The 21,113-nt window shown below is 34.2% G+C and overlaps 1 protein-coding gene across 2 annotated transcripts in view; it reads left to right on the top strand.

Moving 5' to 3' along the window:
* The window catches only part of WWC2 (WW and C2 domain containing 2), a 240,054-nt gene that overhangs the window by 126,718 nt on the left and 92,223 nt on the right, over positions 1 to 21,113 (top strand). For both annotated transcript variants that reach the window (XM_081269214.1, XM_081269215.1), the window contains 2 exons: positions 4,650 to 4,853; positions 5,652 to 5,728. In XM_081269214.1, coding sequence (XP_081125340.1) covers positions 4,650 to 4,853; positions 5,652 to 5,728 — 281 coding nt within the window. The remainder of the gene's footprint in view (positions 1 to 4,649; positions 4,854 to 5,651; positions 5,729 to 21,113) is intronic.

Genomic DNA, 21,113 nt, shown 5'->3' with positions numbered 1-21,113 from the left:
TCTTTTTTTAAAAATATTTATTCTTAATTTTTAGGTGGACACAATATCTTTATTTTACATTTATGTGGTGCTGAGGATCGAACCCAGTGCCTCGTGCATGCTAGGCGAGCGCTCTACCACTGAGCCACAACCCCAGCCCCCTCTTTTGTGTTTTCAAGAGTGATTCATCCTCTTTCTCTCTTCCATTCCTTCTTTCCCCCACTGTTACTGTCACATGAAGGATATGAGAATTACCACCCAGGATCAAACTTGATTCACTTAATTTGCATAGATTATAAAAGGTTATACATGGTTGGGCTCTTCTGGAAGCAGGCCCTAAGCCAAGAATTTAAGTGAAAGTGATTTATGAAGGAAATCACAGGATAAACCAGTAAGGAAATGAGGAAAAGGAAGATAGTGAGGGGAAAATACAGACATAGGTCATATTTCTCTAAAGTCCCAGACTCCACAGGATTGGGATCGGATCTGGAGTGTAATCTACATCTCAGAATTTGCTGTACATGGAGATTTTTTCCTATCTGTTTCACTGGTTAATCTTTAGCAGTAGGGAAGGTTTCTTGAGTGCCCAAGAGCTATCTTCTGGAGTCCTTTAAGAATGAACCATATATTAACAAGGAAGAATGGCTAAATTCAGGGACCAGGTGCACAGACCTGGGAAAAGAGACCTAAGAATATTTAGATAGGACCCCAGCAGTGTTCACCACAAAGGTTAAAAGTGGTCAGAGTCAGAATATCAGAATATTAATCCAACATGTTCCCTTCCTTTTACATTTGAGAGACTTGATATAAAGGTAAAATGATTTGCCCCAATTTCTACAGTTGCCGAATAACAGAACAGGATTAGAGCCCACATGACCTTATTCCCTAACCAATGAATGCTCTTTTGCAGCAGCTGATGTGACAAAGGATGTTGGCTGAAATAATGTTTTAATTGTTACCATTACACCTCAGTTCTCTTTAACATTGTAATTATTCATTCAAACTTTTTAAAACACATTTTGAATCAACTTTATTAGATTATATAATAAATTGATCTATATATATATTAATGTATGTATTTTTTATTGTAGATGGACACAGTACCTTTATTTATGTGTGTTGCTGAGGATCAAACTCAGTGCCTCACACATGCCAGGCAAGCAGTCTACCACTGAGCTACAATCCCAGCCCAGATCGCATCTATTTTCAGTATATAATTCATGAGTTTGGGCAAATGTGTACCATGTAACCATTGCAATAATCACGTTTCTTTCATTACCTCAAAAAGAACATTTGTGTTCCATTGTAACAAGTACTTCCCAGACTGCTGGGTCCAGACAACCACTGATCTGCTTCCTGTCATTAGATTCAGTTTACTTCTGTCTGGGATTTCATATAAATGGAAACAAGCAGCGTGTACTCTTTTGTGTCTGCCATCTTTCCCTCATCATGTGTTTGAGATTCATACATGTTGTATGTTAGTATTATGCTTTCTTTTATTGCTAAGTGGTATTTCATTGTGTGGTTATACAAAAATTTACTTATGACTTGTAATGGACAGTTTTGTCTATTATAAGTAGAGCTGTTAATGAAAATTTGTATACAGGTCTTTTTTGTGGATATGTATTTTCATATCTCTTGGGCAGATAACAAGTTATTGAGTTACTGGGCTGTATGGTAATGGCTAAGTTATACCTCCCACACCCAAATTATGGTATTTTACATTTCTAGTATCCATGAATGAGAGTTCAGTTGTTCCACGTCCCATCACTTGACGTTACTGTTTTTAAATTTTAGTCATTTTAGTTATGGTGTGGTGGTATCACTTCATAGTTTTAACTTGCATTTCCCTGATGATTAATGATGTTGAGCCTCTTTTTACCTGTGTCCTAGCCATTGGGATGGACTGTGTATGTGTGTGTGTGTTTATTTCAGGACTTTATTCAGGACTGTGATAGCTGTTTTATCCAGATTATGCTTATTCTATCATCTTTACATTTTCAAGTTTCTTGCTACTAATTGATTATTCTCCTGGCTGTGAGCCATATATTTGTTTTGTTTTATCCTATCTAGTAACTTTCTAGTGGATGCTGAAAAGTAGTTACTTTTTTTGTTTGTTTGTTTGTTTGGTTATTCCTGGGTGCAAGTTTTTTTTTTTTTTTATCCTTTAAAAAGAGTTTTCTTCTTATCCCACCACCACCACCCACTCAATAGAGTACTTAAGTTACCTGATTCTTTAGATATTTGTTTTAGAGTTTTATAGGTCATATTCAAAGTAGCTTTTGCTCTGTGTCTTACTTAGCACCAAGACTAGAGTATAACTCCATAGTTGTTGCCACTGAATTTCCCAGATGTTTACTGTAGCCACTTGCCTCTGGCTAGTCACAATTTGAACCTGGCATAGCCCTGCATGTGCTTGAGAATTTCTACTTACAGAGCTCCAATTATTGTTTGCCTGGCCTTATGTGTTGCCCCCATTTGTGCATCTTAGTATTTACCCAGAAACTTAATACAGCTCCTCTACAAATTTCTGGATCTTCTATAACTCCATTCTACAAATTCCATCTATCAGGGCCCTCCTGAAATCTGTGCTCCCTCCGTAATTTAGCAGGACCTCCTTTCTCTGCTCAGATTATCCCTTTTGCACTGCTGTCCAAAAATATTTTCAGGCAGAAATGTGGAGGTAATCTTAGAGTTCATTTTCCTTCTTTTAGAGATCATAGTCCTGTATTACCTGTTGTCTAATATCTGAGAATCATTGTTTCATAAATGCTTTTTAGTTTTCTAGTTAGTGGCCCTGTATCATGGTCTTCAACATGCTTTTTTAAAAAAATTAAATCTCCATTTCATGTAATCTGTGTGTATCAAACCTCATGTATTTTCTATATTAAAGGTAACCTCCTTTTTTTCCCCAGATTATCTGCAGGTTGTATTTGGTGTTATTGGGGTACACCCAGGCAAAATATTCTGGAAGAGTCAAAATCTTAAGTCATAATACCCTGACTTTTAAAATATTTATATTTATGAAATATAACATGGAAAGTACACAGTTGAAAATACATAGGTTGAACAAATAATTTTGTAATGTAATTGTGACAAGTGAAAGAAACAATATTGCTAGCACCCAAGAAGCCTCTCTTACGTAATCTTCCCACTCATAACCCTTCCTCTGCCTGGAGACAGCTACTACCCTGTCTCACAGTGGAGAGGTGTAGTACATATCTGTAGACATAGGTGAGATTCCTTAGCCAACCTGCACTAGCCTTCTTGTGAATTAACAACCACTGCCCAGTCCCTTGAAAGCACCATGGTATCCCAGTGCCAGACACCAGTGTACCCCAACTTCTTGGCTCAACATGTCACAAAAACATTTGTCTATTATAAAATTTTTTAAAAAATCAGGATGGTCTGTATCCTTTTGTTTTCATTTTTATTTATGCTTTGTGGCTTACCAAATAGTGAAGAATTAATTTGAAGTTTAAAAAAGAAGCATAAATTGCTATGGAGGACCCCAGATGAAGAGTTGCTGGCAGTTGAGGGGTTGGCAGAGGGGCTTCATGTAAGAGATAGCATATGAGCTTCATTGTAAAGCAGTGGTTCTCAGACTTGGACGTTCATTTGGGTCCTCTGAAGAGCTTTTAAACTACCAGAACACTGGGCTTGTGGCTCAGTGGTAGAGCACTTGCCTAGTATGTGTTAGGTCTGGGTTCAATCCCCAGTATCAAACAAATAACTTACAAACTACATTTAAAAAACATGAAAGTAAGCCTATCAGAGGTTGTATTCGACCTGAAGAGGTTTTATTGGTCTAGAAATTTTTACAGAGTCTCTAGGTGATTCAAGTATGCAGAATCAAGTACCTTAGAATAGAGCGTTCTCCTTAAGCCAGGAACTGGGGGTTTGTTTGTTTTTCAATTTATACTCTACCATGTACTGACTGATATTTTGATAAAATATAATAAAGATGAATTACTAGAAAAATTAAAAACAAAATAATGCAAACCCCAATATTATTAGATTCTACAGATATACAATAACTGAATAAAATCGGTATGAAGATTTCAAAATGTTGACTCTTGATTTCCTACTTATTGTCATGGACAGGAAACTGAACTCATGGATTGTTAGTAGTCTGTGAACCAGATTTGGAGTGGCATTGATGTAGAGGGCAGACCCTTAGGAGTCCTATATTAATGGAATCATGGGCAAGCAAAGTGAGTTGAGTACAGAGTGTACAGGGCCTCAAATGCTGTAATGAATAGCTTGCCTTTTATTCTGTTGGTGTTGGGGAGCCAGAGAATTCTCAAGAGAATGATCTGGTTGCCATCCCACTTCACCTACTCTTGCTGGGCATTCAACCTAGGGGCTCACACTTGCTAGGCAAGCATTCTATTACTGAGTTCCATCCCCTCTCCTGAATGGCAACTTTTGTATGATGGATTTATAGTAAGAAGGTATTATTGGCAAGAACCTGAAAATGAAGGGGTAGGGGTTGGAGATTTGGCAAAATAAAAAACAAAAACTCTTGAATTTTTGGAGAAATCACTCCAGAAATGCTAATAAACTTTTTAGAGGATACGAGAATTTAAACTAGGTAGTCCCTTGAGCTTAAATCCTCTAAACACGGTTAAATTGTAAAACAAAGCAAACCTCACCTTTTATATTTTCAGAAACCACGCAGATAGAAGATCCAAGAAAACAATGGCGAGGGGAACAGGAGAAAATGCTCAAGGACTATCTCTCAGTGGCTCAGGATGCACTCAGGACACAGAAGGAGCTGTACCACGTGAAGGAACAAAGACTGGCTTTGGCCCTAGATGAATATGTACGATTAAATGATGCCTATAAGGAAAAGTCAAGTTCTCACACAAGCCGTAAGTACAGTGTGGCTGTTCAGACTTTAGAAATGAAGATAGGGTTGTAGATAATAGAAGGCCAGTTGCACTTTTTTTTTTTTTTTTTGAGCCCTTTTCCTTTCCTAGGCAAGAAGAATTCCTCTAAGCCATGAGAGGTGAGGGAACCTTACAGATTTCTCAGTAAAATATCTCAGACCCATTCCAGATAAAAGTTTCCCCATTTGGGAATTATGCATACCTTCTGTTTTTACTCTTGCCTCTTATAATGCTTTTTATTCATTGATGAGTTGATTTGTACTTTTTCAGAACAAGGCAAATCATTTGGCCCCATTTGCTACTCTTGTACAATATTTTTAGTGATGAGAAACTGGAACTATTAGTTAGAACAAAGTTTCTGCACACTGCCCCCCCACCCCATTTACTTCTCCTTTATCTTATATATGGATAATCTGGAACTGATCCTTTTAAAAGAAGCAGTTTTGATGGGCTTGGAAGTTCTACTTAAATTATAAGTACATGCAAAATGTAAATCCCTGATTAGCTGCATCTGCAATATAGTCCTCTAAGGACATAGTATATATACAATCTAGAATAAATTAATTTATGGTATTTCTTTTTCATGAATTTTAAAATAATTATAGAGGTTTGAAGATTACTTTTATATTTAGGTGTCTGAATGACAAAGGAATTGCAAAAAGAAAGTAAGTATCCACTGAAGAATATAAATCTTCTTTTTAGAGTCAGTAAATTCTAAAGTGAGAGAACTAGTTAGGCAACTTGAAAATAATTATTCTTTCTATTTTTCTCTTTCAAAAGTATTCTCAGGATCTTCATCCAGTACTAAATATGATCCTGATATTTTAAAAGCTGAGATCTCCACTACACGATTAAGGGTAAGATTTTTTTATTTTGGTTGGATGCATAGATACTAAAGGTCATGGAAGGGAGGTTAGTTAGTGATCTTCTCCTATCTCCATTTGGTATAGCAGACTTTTCCACTTTTCCCTGCTGGGTGGTCTTTTTCCCTTTGTTTAAACAAGTTCGGTATCTGTGATTGAGACAATCTTTGTTCCATTATTGGGATTTATTATTAGCAGAATTTAAATCTTGATAACTTACTTTCTTTCATTGTGCTACGTTTTGTCTTTTAGAGCTAAATCAAGTTGTTCTTTCATGAAACAACCCAGTATTTAAAGATGACTGCAACTTGGGTCATGATGTCATTCCTCTTTGAAGTCAGACTTTATTAGTTCCCCACAATTCTTCACACAGGAGTGTTTCCTAATATTGGCCTGAAATCTTTTTGATCAAATAGCTATTAAGACCAGAACTTGTTTTTCCTTGATTGCGGGGTGTCTTAACGGCTGTTCACTAAGCAAATTAATAAATGTAACCAATACCAAGATCATAAAATAGATTATTACTATAACCACAGAAGTTTCCATTGTGTCCCCTCATTGTCATTACTTTTCATTATGACCCCCTAAAAACAATACTTGTTAACATTGCAGGTTAATTTTTTGTCTTTTTTGTAATTTGTAAAACTGGAATGCTACCATCTGTAGTATTTGATGGCTTCTTTTGTTCAATAGCATTTCAAGATTCATCCAATCTGCTTTTATTGCTATACAACATTCTACTTTGGTGTACACACCGTAAATTCTTTATATCCCTTTTACCATTGTTATATATGTAGTCAGCTTTTCATTATTGTGACCAAAATACCTGACAAGAACAACATAGAGGAGGAAAAGTGTATTTTGGCTCACAGGTTCAGTACATGGTCACTTGACTCCATTGCTATGAATCTGAAGTGGGACAGAACATCATGGTGGAAAGGCATTATGGAGGAAAACTTCTCAGCTCTCGGCAGCCAGGAAGCAGAGAAAGAGTACAGGGAGCCAGGAACAAAATATATAATCCTCAAGTCATCCCCCAGTGACCTACTTCTTCCAGCCATGTGCCCACCTGCCTATAGTCAGTTACTACCCAGAGCATTAATCTAGTCAGAGCATTAATCCATAATTATTAATCCTCTGACTAAGTGATAGCTCTCATAATCTAATCATTTCATCTTCTGCATTAACTCAAGAGCTTTTGGAGGACACATCACATCCAACCTATAACAATATACATTACAGTTTATTGCCAATTTCTTACTGTTAGAGTAACATGTTAATGTACACATCTTTTATGTATATCTTTTGGTGCACAAATTTGTGTGTGTGTGTGTGTGTGTGTGTGTGTGTGTGTACAGGAGTTGAATTGCTGTGTCAAAAAATACACATTTTAGGGCTGGCAATATAGCTCAGTAGTAGAATGGTTACCTAGAATATGTGAGGCCCTAGGTTTGGTACCTAGCACCTGAAAAATATAAAAGAAAAAGCACACTTTAGTGGGTACTATCAGGTAGTCAGCCCTTCTTACTTCCTAATATCTGTACTTAAGGGTCTAAGTTAATTTATATACATGACTTTTGCCTACATTACAGAAGTTTTGAATTTTTGTATTTTTTATAATTCAGTTCCCAAATATTTTATTTCTTTATGATTTCTCATAAAAGTTTATTCTTTAATTTTCACATAATTGGAAATTTTCTTTCATTACTGATTTCCGCTTAATTATGATATTTTTTTTTTTCAGTGTACGAATTTGTTTGATTATTCCTGGTTTCTAGTTACTTGCACATTGGCATGAAAAAAATTCTGACCAAAATAATCTCAATATTTTAAATTTTCATGTCTTGATTAATACAATATGAATATCCCCTATATGTTGAATTCTTGGTCTGGTCTGGTTTTCTTTTTTTTTCCCCCCTGTTGGTTTTGGTTAATGCTTGACTCTTAGAGTTGCTTACTTTTTTTTTTTTTTTATTAAGAGACATACAACATATAGAAAAGTCTTAACTTGAGGCTTTGGATGATCTTACCATCCCTCAGAGGGTATTTAGCTTTGTTTCTTACAGGCAGTTGTGTCAGGGTCAGATAATTTTAATCTAGTCAATGTTAGCAATGACTAAAATCTGGGCTTTGGTCCTATTCTAAGATTACATCTGTTTGTAGTTTACCTTTTCTGTTGAAAATCCCAACTGAACTCTTTGAGGATGCTTTATCAGGGCACCTTCTGCTTGATTGAGGCTAAACTGCCAAGCTCTTCCTTCCTGCTTCTCAGCTCTGTGAGACTGCCAATAGCTCTCTATATCTCAGTCCTCAGTCATTGCATTCTCCCACCTTTCAGTTTCTTTTATAGGTAAGTATCTCAGAAGGAAGAACAGTACAGTATTTGGAGCATGATTCTGAACTTCCATTATCTTTTGGATCTTTAACATAAGTTCTTGCAGTCTTAATAGTTCTCTAGTGCTTTCAAATAATGTTTACTGTTTAGTTAGTTTAGTTTTCCTCACAGTTTTTCTAATTGTTCTCAGAGAAAGAGCATGGAAAAAGTTTATGTATGGGCTGGGTGTATAGCTCAAAGGTAGAGGGTGTGCTTAGTATGAGCAAGGCCCTGATTTCATACCCAGCACCCAAACAAACAAGCAAAATACAAACAAGAATATGCATAGTTACTGGAAGTAAAACCTCTCTTCTGTTTGGATTTCTTAATTTATGAAGCCATTTATGGAGATCTGTGTCATTCTATAATAAATGACCTTATGGTACCAATTCATTAATATTTCTCTGAACATTTCTCAAGACTGTTATGTATTGGTTTGTCAAGTGCTACTGTATTTCTGTACTGTGTATATTTCTGTGATCTGTTAGGCTAAATGAAATAAAAGGGATTGTTAGTCTGTCCATTTAAATCCCTTGTAGGAAATGTACAAACTGAGGGAGGGATTTAAAAATAAAAATAATACAATGTATCTCATGCAAATAGAAATTTCTATGCCATGTTTAACTTCATCCTAAATCTGGTTTTTTTTTTTTTTTTTTGCTATCAGAGATTGAATTCTGGGTTGCTTAACTGCTGATCTCCATCCCCAGCCCTTTTTATTTTCAATTTTGAGACAGGGTCTCGATAAGTTGCTTAGGACCTCACTAAGTTGCTGAGGCTGGCTTTGAACTCGCAATCCTGCCTTGGCCTCCTGAGCCTGGGATTACAGGCATGTGCTACTGCGCCCAGCTTGTTTAAAATTTGTGAGCAGTGAAAAGGTCTTTTTAGAAATGCTTCTTCAGCTATATGGCCATTGTGGCTTATACATGGCTTATACTGTTGTGATGTTTGGAGCTGTGTCATGGTTTGGATACTCTGGTTCTCTTCAGTATTTGTGCATATTTTGGCCAGGTAGCACTGTCAGAAGTAGATGGATAATGTGACAGAGTTTTTGAGATTTTGATAATCTGGCCTTTCTTGGCTGGCCTACCTACCTTACTTATCCAGCCAAGAAAATGCCTGTGTATATAAATCCCTTTCACAATTAACGTCACAGGAATAGTAATGCGGGAATAAACTAACTTTTCCTTGCTTATGTCTCCATGTATTTGCTTGCATTTTGGTCACAGTAACAATTTTTCAGGAATAGCCAAACATTAGTTTCATACTTTGTTATTTTGATGCAACAGTATTAGCATTGTACCTTATTTGTTTTACTCAATCAGAGGTGGCCATTCAGTTCTTTGGGAATCCTGTATTTAGGAACATCTGTCTGAAATCTCTTTTCACATTCTTTAATATTGTGGTCATAGGTATTGATGATCATTGGACTTTAGTGTCCTTCTGGGTCTAATGGAGTAACAATATTTCCTGATACCATCATTATATTTGTTGAAATGGTAAAATAAATAAGTTAATGCTCCTTATTAAGCTATTCATAACTTTTTAAAATGTTGTATTTAATTGCTTGAAAAAAATTAACTTTCATGAAGAATAATGTAAAAAATTTTACTATTATTTATTCTTATAGCTATTTAGACCTTAATATTCTTGAGGTAAGGAATAAGATATCTCATACAAACTAAACTTCAACTTCAATTTAAAAGAAAAATCTGTGGTTAAGATTGCAAATAGGTGAGATGTGGTGAAAATTTAGTGGAGAATTTTTTGATGAATTTTAATTAAGTTTTTATGGTTGTTTATTAATCTAAAATAGAATGTTGAAAGTGTGAAAGAAAATCTTCAGAAAGACAGAGGCATTTGAAAAATTTATTAAGCCCCACAACATACACAACTTATAATTTTGTAAGATAAAGTAAATTAAGGCCCCTTTGATTAATTTTTTTGTACTTTTTTGTACTCCTAACACACAACTGATTAATGGACAGTGTTATTAATTAACACTGTCCATTATCTTTTTTTTCTCGATATCTACTTATACATTGTTTAAATGGAATCACTTTGAATTATTTTTAACAGTGATAATGAACTTAGAAAAGTCAGCCACAATCTCACCTCTTTGTAATCTTGGGCATAGATTTAAAAGATTGGCAGTTGAATTTAAGATTTGGTTTGTAAGTGAATAGAGTTAAAGTAATTAATTTATGTGTACATCAAAATGTAATACTTTAATTAGTGATCTAATATAGCAAAAATCATAGCAGTGTGCTTCCAAATGAAAAGAAATATGGATTCTCAGAATATAAATTACTTGGCCAGACTTGGAAAATATCTTTATGTTCACACTAATTTAAAACTTAGCTTACATTCTAAGTTTTTTAAGTTGTAACCTCCCTTATTTCAAGGTGTCAAAGGAGAGAAAGCAATGCTAATTTTGTGACAAAAGTTTTGCAGAAATATGGTTTATCCTTAAGATGTTTGGAAATCAATTTGTGTTGTGACTGGTATTTGGTTAGAAAATATTAAAGCAGTCTTAGTGAATTTTTAATGAAATTAGAAATGATAAGACTTGACTCATTCGCTAAAAAGGAGCATTTCAAGAGAAAATGAGAGTATAATATTCTATTTAATATAAGAACTTATATTATCTATTATGCTAGTAACTTCAAATAAGTTTTATAGTATGGTACTCTTTTTTTTTCAAAAAGTGTACTCTGACCTTGAAGAGAGTGAAACTATAAAACTTAATCACAGTTATAGATTTTACAATATTTTGTTTTTCTCTTAATGATTTTGCCTCTTTCTAACATCAAAGGGTAGTGTATTATGGGCTAAATAATATATGCATAAAAGAAATCCTTTATTTACATTGGTTCTTATTGAAGAGATATTTAGTTTCTCCTCTCTTGTATAAACCACCATATCAATCTTTCTAAGTGCTTTTTCTAACACCTTCATATCCAGCATATTCACAGCATTTTACAAAATTAAATGCAGTTAACTTCTCCTAGGAGGGAATATACTATCTGAGTAGGCAAGATTGACTAAATGATAAATAAATCTAATTGACTAAATAAATGATCAATTTTAAAGAATTTTATAAAGCCTGGAAAAATGTCTAAGCAGGGATAGGGAAAATTAAAAAATAAAAGTAAACTAGGAGCAGTTAGCTTAAGAATACCTTATTGTGGAAAATATCAAACACTACACATGAATAGTCAGAATGGTCTTTCACATTTCCATCACATGCCTCAAAAGTTTTGTTCTTTTACTTCACACCCCACTGAATTATTTTGATGATGATTAGAGACCATATATCATTTTATCTATAAATATCACAGCATATGTTTCTATAAACTGGGGAGTCTTAAAAGGCACTACTGCTATTCTTGTCATTATTACTTTTAAAATGTTAAGAATTCTTTATACTATCCAAATTCTTTGTCAATTTTGGTTTTTCCTATTTGTGTCATAATCTTTTGTTGTTGTTGTTGTTGTAGGTTTATTTGAGTCAGGACCCAAACATGGTCTATAGATTGTGGTTGATAAATATATTTCTGACTTCTATTTTAGTCACCATCTTTTCTTTGTAACTATTCAAAATAATCAGGTCATTTTAGAGGTCCTCCCTGTCTAATTTTTGTATCTTATTTTTCTATTGTGTACATGAACAAATTTATTTGGTTGCCCTCTGTGTTTTCTTTAAAATGAAAATTAAAGGTAGAGGATTGTGACATCAAGGTGTTTTGGGGAAGTTGGGAAAATTTGTTATGGAAAGTGTTGTGTATGTCCATTAGGAGGCTGGTGTCTTGTTTTTCCTTTTTCTAAATTTTAACAGTCATTCTCAATCATCATCTAGATTCTTTATTTCACTAAGGATTACAAATTATGTGCTCACAAATTTAAACATAATTGATATTTTTAGATTTGTAATTATAATGCTCATTGATCCTCAAATTGTCCTATCATATACTTTTAGGAGCCTCTTTACATTGACTCCTTTTATTCTAGTATTCTGATAGTTTTCTTTTACTCTGGTCTTAAAAATGTCCTTGACCTTTTCCACTAGACCTGAAATCAAACATTTCTCTAAGGAACTCTGAGTGTATTGCAGTTGGATTACCAGTAGTGTGTAATGTGTAAATCTTTTAAAATATACTGATCTATAGTAGTTATAACAGTGTGATAGTGAAACAAAAATAGAAATATGAGTTGATAGATTTGAAGGCAAAATGCTTAACTAGAAAAAGAAGAGGGCCATGAAGTTGAATTGCTTCCTTAAAATGTGGGCCCAAAATATATAAAGCATAAACTATCAGAAAATCAAATGAAAAATAACAAACACATTATGGAAGATTCTGGTATAACTCATTAATGGGTCAAGCAGATAAAAAAATTAGTAACAGTATAGAATAGATGAATAACATGGTTGATAAATTTAATCTAATTAACATGTATTGCAGTCTGCCAAAAGTGGGGAGTACTTATTTTAAAGCACACTTAGAACGTTCATGAAAGCTGACTATATATTGAGCCATTGGATTAGTTTGAATAAATTTCAAATAATTAGACTACTTTCTCTGATCATAATGAACTTTTAAGAAATGCATTAAAAATAAAAATTTTTTTAAAACCCTGATTATTTCCACACATTTCAAAAGAGCCAAAGTAAAAAGTATCAGCAATACAAAGGATTGTCAGGGATGTGGAGTAACAGAAACTCTTTGTTGCTGATGGGAATAAAGTGGCACAATCACTTTGGAAAACTGTCCTTTTCTAGTCAAGTTGAATCCCATGCACATCTAATGCCAATGAGTAGAATGTTCATGGTAATACCTAAAACTTGAAATGTCTTGTCAGTAGCAGAATGGGTGAATACATTTTGCGTGGCCATTTAGTAGAACTTCACACAGTAGTAAAAATAAGTAAACACATTTGCATGCCAACAACAAATGCTGAGTGACTGTTGCTAGCCACCAGGAGATACACATGAATAGAAACTGAATGTGAATTCATTTATATGAAGTTCAAAAAAGATAAAACTACACCTAGGGTTAAAATTTATAATAATGGTTACCTTTTAGTTAAAAGGAAAGGTAATTTAGAGAGGCACAAGAATGGCCTACTGGAATTTTGATAATGTATTATTTCTTCAACTCTTTACCATTACATGCTTAACTTTGGGGTCATTCATTGAATGGTATACTTAGGGTGTTTTCTTTTCAGTGTGTTTGTTGTTAAGTTTAGTAACTACTTAATTTGGAAGTCCACAAACACAGTTCTAAATAATAATGGGTCAAAGAAACATGAATGTCATTTGCTAAAATTGCTAAGTAAATTTTGAAAAACAGAATATTTCCATAGCCTCAAAGTATACCTCCTCAAACATGTGTTATTAAACTCCAGTGATTTTTAACGTGTTCATTAATTTTTTGATTTCTTTCTGGGCTGGACTCAGTGGTTATTTGCTGGTGGAAAGAGTTTAGAAAGGAAAAAAACAGTATAACTACAGAGAAGAAACCTGGCTATTCCTACTATAACCAGTGAAGTTTCACATCACCAGCAATATGTTGACAGCATGCGTTCTGATATCATTTAATGAAGGGGGCACAACACCTTTGTTCTATTCTTTCCCCAAATCCATAATCTCAGTCTAATTATGACACAGTATCAAGAAAACCCAAATTGAGGCACTGTTTATAAATATCCAAGCAATGCTTTTCAAAAATGAATGACATTAAAGACAAGGAAAGATTCAGAAATTGTCAGAGATTGGAAGAGCCTAAGGAGGCTTGACAGCTGAATACAATCTGATAGGCTACAGGAAAAAAGACCAAAGTGAAAAAACTGGAGAAGTCCAAAAAGTCTGTAGTTAGTGAATAGTGCTAATAGTGTAGAAAGTTACAGAAAAACCTTGAAGCTTTAAATATATAGACTAGAAAATAAGTCTTAATGAGCAATGCATTTAGCGTATAAACAACAGAATAAATCCAGATCCAAAGAATATAAGAAGGGAAGTCACGTGAAGAGTAGAAAATATTGAAAGACAAAACATCTCTGTAATACACAGGGTCAACATAGCAAAAGTTGGTTCTTTGAAAGAACAATAATATTGATAGATGTCTGTCAGGTTGACTCAAAAATAAGAGGAAAAGAACTAATAAAGTACAAAAACTGAAAAGACAGACTAAACTACAGATGCTTAGAAAGCATTATGAAAAATTTATGCCAGAAGGGCTTGGGAACGTGGCTCAGTAGGTACAATACTTGCCTGGCAAGCATAAACCCTGAGTTCGATTTCTAGTACCCAGCCCCCAACACACAAAACACACACACAACACACACACACACACACACACACACACACACAAAACTATATATTTGAATTTCCAGATGAAATGAAAAAAATCCAAATAAAATATCATTGGCCAAAAATGATTCAAGGTAAAGGAAAAAAGTCTGAATAACCCAATCAATGAAATTGCAGAGAAACTGTCAAGATTAAGCTAGCATAACAGAAAACAAATTCTGAAAAGATTTTTATGTGTATTAAAATACAAGAGCCAGCCACATAAGCAAAGATGTAAAAATCTTGAATAAGATATTGATAAACTAAACATTTACAAATAATATATTATGACTAAATTTGGTTTATCCTAAGAGTATAGTTTAGAATTTGAAAATAAATATTATAAAGATTAAATAATTAATCTTTCAGCAGATAGAAAGTATTTTAATTAAATCAGCTTCTATTCATGTTTTTAAAAAATTCAATCCAAATTGGAATAAGTACTGTATAGTGGGGCATGTGGAACAAAGGAGACCTGGTCACAGTTTTGAATAGGATATCCTGAGTAAGCATCGCTGAGAAGGTGTAATCTACGAAAAGAATGGACAGAGGTGGTAAAAAAGTTAGATGGGAAAAAATCAGTATTAGGTCTTGATGTGGAACAGGTATAGGTCTGGTCTTTCAGAAATAATATGAAGTCAAATTTGGCCACAGTAGAAGGGGAGGGAGGAGATGAGAAATTTAGGCAATGAAATGAAGATAACCTGCAGGCCTTGCTGAGCACCATTAACACCTTGGGTGTTTATCTGAAATGGAGGCCATTTGGCTAAGTTTTTTTGTCATTTGTATTTATTTTTTGCAAGTTTGATAAGTAATGATATATGGTTTTCAGTTTTGTCTTTGTTGGGAGGTGATTAATGTGTTTTTTTTGTGATGTTCTACTTTTTCCATTTCATTTGCTATTTTATTTTTAAATTTAACAGCTTTATTGAGAAATAATTCATTTTTTTGTATAATTTGCCTATGTAAAATGTATAATATAATGGATATTAGTATATTCATGATTAGACATCCATCACACCATGCAATTTTTAAACATTTTTGCTGCCCTGAAGGGACCATGAACTCATTTAAGTTATTCTTCATTCCCTACACCTCCCTTTTCTACCCCTGGAACTCCAAGAAGCCACTTTTTTATTTCCTATCTCCCTAGATTTGCCTGTTCTGGATATATATAATACACACACACACACACATACATATGGCATGATACAAATAGTGAGTGGTCTCTTTTACTTAGTGTAGTGTTTCCAAGATTCATCTGTGCTGCAGCATACTTTTTTAGCTGAATAGTATTCCAGCCTGCAGATATACTACTTTTATCCTTTCAATGGCTGGGTATTTGGATTGCTTCTATCTTTTGACTCTTATGAGTAATGCTATGAAGATCCATGTACATGTGTTTGTGGAAATACATTTCATTTCTTTCGGTATTTGCCCAGAAATAGAATTGATGGGTCATATGGTAACTTGCTGGTTTATTTTATGTTTTTATAGAGATCTAGCATTGATGTTCTACATTTTTATTTATTGTTTGTGTTGTGAGATAGTGTTTTTCAGAAATGTTTCATATAGTTTTTCTCAATGGCTCTTATTTTTGTTTAAGTTAAACAATTTTTTTTTCTAATTGTCTTGTTTCTGATGACAGAATCCACTTATTAGTCATCATAAATGGTTCTAGCATTTTGAACAATCATGAATGGTTCTATTTTTCTCTGTTTTTTAGATAAGCTAGAAAGTATTTCATTCTTAATCCTGTGACTATCTGGAGTTGGTTTCTCATTGCACTTAAAGGTGACTTTAGTGGGAAAGCAGAATGGTGAGGATTTTAGAAGGGTGGAAGTTGTATTTGGAGAAAGATTTCCAGCAGGAGCAGGTTGACAGTTGCCCTTTATTGGCTTGCAAAAGGAGATCCCTGCAAGACAATGGAGTAATGGTGAAAAGATAAGGTAGTCATTAGTAAAATACCATTTTGCTCATTATGTCTTTAATGTTGCAAGTTTCCCTTTAAGGGCAAATTTATGAAACCTACCTGTCTTATGATCTCTCTGAGGTCTACAGGTTTTAGAATTTACTTTTCTTTATTGTTATCTTCTTCTTTTTCCTTCTTTTCAAATAAACTTATTATACTCAGATTGTACAAGATGTTAAGAAGCTCTGTGATTTCTGGTCATACTTACCACATTTAATCACAGCATCTTCCTAGGTTTCAGAGATAACTTTGAAATCAATTTTAAATGTCAGTTTCTTTAGCATAGTCAGTATAGAAAGCAGGATATGTGCAAAAGTCTTGGGTCTCTTGCCTCTAATTTAGTACTCTGGGTTGTGAGATTTGATTTCATAGAAATAGACCTTAATTAAATGGTAGGCTACAGCTGCAGAAAGTTCAGTACAAAAGAGAAAACACAGGCTCTAGGACTTGTGGGCTGTACTTGTCTTCAGTTCTGGTGGGTTATAGGAATAATGTAGCTAGCTTCTAAGGTAGAATAAAGGGTATAGATTTATATAAGTGATTTTGCTACAGTTTTGGTTTGTCTTTCATATTATATGTATTGTCATGATATTAATAGCTAAAACATTTAAAGGAATTAAAAAATCTCCTGGGTTCTACTGGTCTTTACTGCTTAGTAACAGGCAACCTTTAGCAGGTTACCTACTTTTTCTCTTCAGGCCCCTGATTCCTCACATATAAAATAAGAATTAAAATTATGTTTAACAGAGTAGTTGTGAGGATTGAACAGAAGTTATTTGTATTTAGCACAATGCCTGAAATACATAAAACTGCTCATGAATTTCTTCTCATTTTTGGTTCCTAATAGAGCTTGTATTGTGTTAAGTTTGCAAGGCACTATTAGTTTACTTTAATCAGTTCTGTAACTGTGATCTAAGGACATTTGTTTTTAACATTCTGTGTCCTACATGAGGGTGGATCTGAAAATGGAAGAATAGAAGCATTGATCCTCCAATATCTAATGATATCACATGGTTCCAGAGGAAAAACGTGGTTGGACTACTATTTAATACCTCTCAAAACCAAACCAATTAGAAATAATGGTTAGTTGGAAATAATATGTTTACACTTGTTAGTATAATGGAAATTATTTATTTATTTATTTATTTATTTATTTTACTTTATTTATTCTAATTCATTATATATGACAGAAGAATGCAATTAAATTCATATTACATAAATAGAGCACCTAGGAATTAAACCAGAGACCCTGCACATAATAGAAGAAAAAGTAGGCCCAAATCTCCATCATGTTGGATTAGGCCCCAAACTTCCTTAATAAGACACCTGTAGCACAGGAATTAAAACCTAGAATCAATATATGGGATGAATTCAAACTGAAAAGCTTCTTCTCAGCAAAAGAAACAATGAGTGAAGTGAATAGAGAGTCTACACAATGGGAGCAAATTTTTACCACACGCACATCAGATAGAGCACTAATCTCTAGGGTATATAAAGAACTCAGAAATCTTAACACCAAAAAACTGAACAGCTCAATCAATAAATGGGCCAAGGAACTGAACAGACACTTCTCAGAAGATGATACACAATCAATGAACAATATATGAAAAAAATGTTCAACATCTCTAGCAATTAGGGAATGATTTTTTTATAGTTAACAAAATTTAAATGCAACATAAATATTTGAGAGCTAAGAACCATTCAGGAAAAACACTAACATGTCCCAAAATAAAAATGGTACCTTACAGCAAACTTTAGGTAAATTAAATAATGTCAAAAAAAAAAAAAAAAAGAAAGCACAGTTTAGTTTTCTGTCATTGTCACCCATCTGAGAAGAGTTTAAGTTTTTCAAAAGTTAACTTTAGATCTTTAAAAAATTTTAATTCTTATTTTATTATGATAAGAAAACTTAAAAAGATTCACTTAACAGATTTATAAGTGTACAACACAACATTGTTATTATAGGCACAATATTGCTCAGAAGATCTTTAGAACTTATTCATCTTACATAAGTGAAACTTGTTGCACATTCAGCAGCAGTTCCTCACTACCCCGCCTTCCAGCCCCTGGCAAACCAGTCTACATTCTGTTTCTGTCATTGTGACTATTTTAGGTATTTTATATAAGTGGAAGCATGCAGTATTTGTCCTTCTGTGACTGGCTTATTTCACTTAATATAATGTCCTCAGGTCCCATATTACAGTGTTTCCTCCTCTTCCTTTTTTTTCCTTTTTAAAATAAAGGCTAAATAATATTTCATTGTGGTTATATTTTCATTATTCATCTGTCAGTGGCCATTTAGGTATTTTTACATCTTGGCTATTGCAGGTCATGCAGCTGTGAACATGGGAGTATTCTATATGTCTTCAAGATATAGAATGTTGGGGCTGGGGATGTGGCTCAAGCGGTTGTGCGCTCGCCTGGCATGCGTGCGGCCCGGGTTCGATCCTCAGCACCACATACCAACAAGGATGTTGTGTCCGCCGAGAACTGAAAGATAAATGTTAAGAATTCTCTCTCTCTCTCTCTCCTCTCTCACTCTCTCTTTAAAAAAAAAAAAGATATAGAATGTTTTAAATATTTTTTTTTAAAGATCTAAATTGAGGCTGGGGATATAGCTCAGTTGATAGAGTGCTTGCCTCACATGCATAGGCCCTGGGTTTAACCCCCAGCACCACAGGAAAAATAAATCTAAATTGCTTTGTTATCACAATCCAAATTATTTTAAGTAGAATGCTCCTTTATGTCAATGAGATATACTAATTGTAATTTGTTTTTTCTAAGTGGTCCCAATATCACCATTGTTTTTATCAATTATGTTTTCAGAGGCACAGACAGGTTTCAGCCCAGCTATTAGAGTTGCTATTGATTGATGGATTTTAACTTTTATTTTTAAGTTAAAAATATTATAGTCTTTAACAAAAAGTACTTGAGAATGCCATCAGAAATAGAAGTACATATGGAATGAGCTATTGATTGCCGATGGCTCTTTTGACATGATAATAATCTAATGTTAAAAGCTGAAATATTTTTATGATATACTATGAATGAGCTCATTGCTCTTCATCAGTATTATAATCATAGCATCTTCAAAGTCTAGTTCAGATACCTCCTTCTCCATGAGGTCAGCCTTCATCCTCAAAGCCATAAGTAACCCCTTCCTCCTTTAAATTCCAATAGCATTGTGTATGCTTCTCTTTGTATTTTTAAGTTGAACCTTGAAATATAATTACTTCTTTTATATTCCCAAATAAATTTATAAATGCCTTAGGGCACAAACTGTTAAACATTCAGATAAACACAGCAGATTGTTGTTAATATTCAGTTATTGAAATCTACTTTATCCAAAGTACTATGCCTTACAATATGCAAACGTAAGTATTACACAGCTCTTGTCCTTCTCGTTTTATTCCTCATGGTGCCTAGTCTCCTTTTCCCTTATGTTCTGTGATGCTCCTTTATTTTCTTCCTACTTCTCTTGCCACTGCTTCACAGGTTGTCTCTTCTGACAGACTTCTGAATAATGAAAGTGTTCGGGCTTGTTTCTAAGCTCTCTTCTTTTATAGTAATACTCTGAAATACCATCTCAATGCCAGTGAATCTTGATTTTATGTCTTTAGTTCAGATGTTTCTTCTGAACATCAAGTCTTACACATTCCACCCCCCCCCCTTTTGGATGGGGGATACTAGGGACTGAACCCAGGGGCACTTAACCGCTGATCCATATTCTTAGTCCTATTTTCTTTTTTCTTTTTTTTTTTTTTTTTAATTTTGAGACAGGGTCCTTGCTAAATCACTGAGGCTGACTTAGAACTTGCAATCTTTCTACCTTAGCCTCCTAAGCTGCTGGATTACAGGCATGGGCCACTGTGCCCAGTTCCAATTGCCTTTGAAGTCTCTTCAGATTTGGTTCCACTCCAGGAAAGCACCTTTCATCCACTCAGTTGCCAAGCCAGAATCGTGAACGTGATCTTTGATAACTCTTTTTCTGTCACCCACCACAACAAGTCCATTACCAAGTCCTATTGATTTCTGCCTCCTCTGGTTTTGTCTTTCTGTGGTTCTACCCCACACACCAACCCATAGTGCAGGTGTCGTGGCCCCTTTTGGCCCCTAGTCCAATCTCCATAGATAACATTTTAAAATACAGTGATCATTTAAAAATCATTAAGCAGACCATGCTTTAAAATCCCTCATTGTTCTTAGGATAAGATTTTGAAATATTCAACATGCTTCAAGTTATATATAATGAGGCCTTCTACAGTCTCATCTCATGCTACCCCTTCCTTCTATAATCCAGCAACTATAACATTCTTTAAATTCCAGAGATTTGCTGAGTCCTCTTCCCCACCAAGTGAACCTTGTTAACCTTCCCTCTCAACTTAAACATCATTTCCAGAACAGGCTTTATCCAATCCCTTGGATTTAGGTTCATTTCTTATGTATCTTGATATGTATCTTATGTATCTTATGTATCTGAACTTTTCCAGCATAGCATCTCTAGTAATTTGTAATATTTATTTTATTGTGCAATTATTAGCTTACTATCTGGCTCCTCCATGGTTCTATAAGGTCCCTGAGGGCAGGGACCATGTCTGCTTTGTTCATATGCCAAGCCCAGGACCTGACACATAGTGGAGAGTCAATAAATTTATGTATTGAGTGAAATAAATTGAAAATAAAA

This window comes from Spermophilus citellus, assembly GCF_964194105.1.
Source record: "Spermophilus citellus genome assembly, chromosome: 16".
NCBI classification, from domain to species: Eukaryota; Metazoa; Chordata; class Mammalia; order Rodentia; family Sciuridae; genus Spermophilus; species Spermophilus citellus.
Note: the sequence above shows the minus strand (reverse complement) of the source record. Positions and strands in the feature narration are given on the sequence as shown.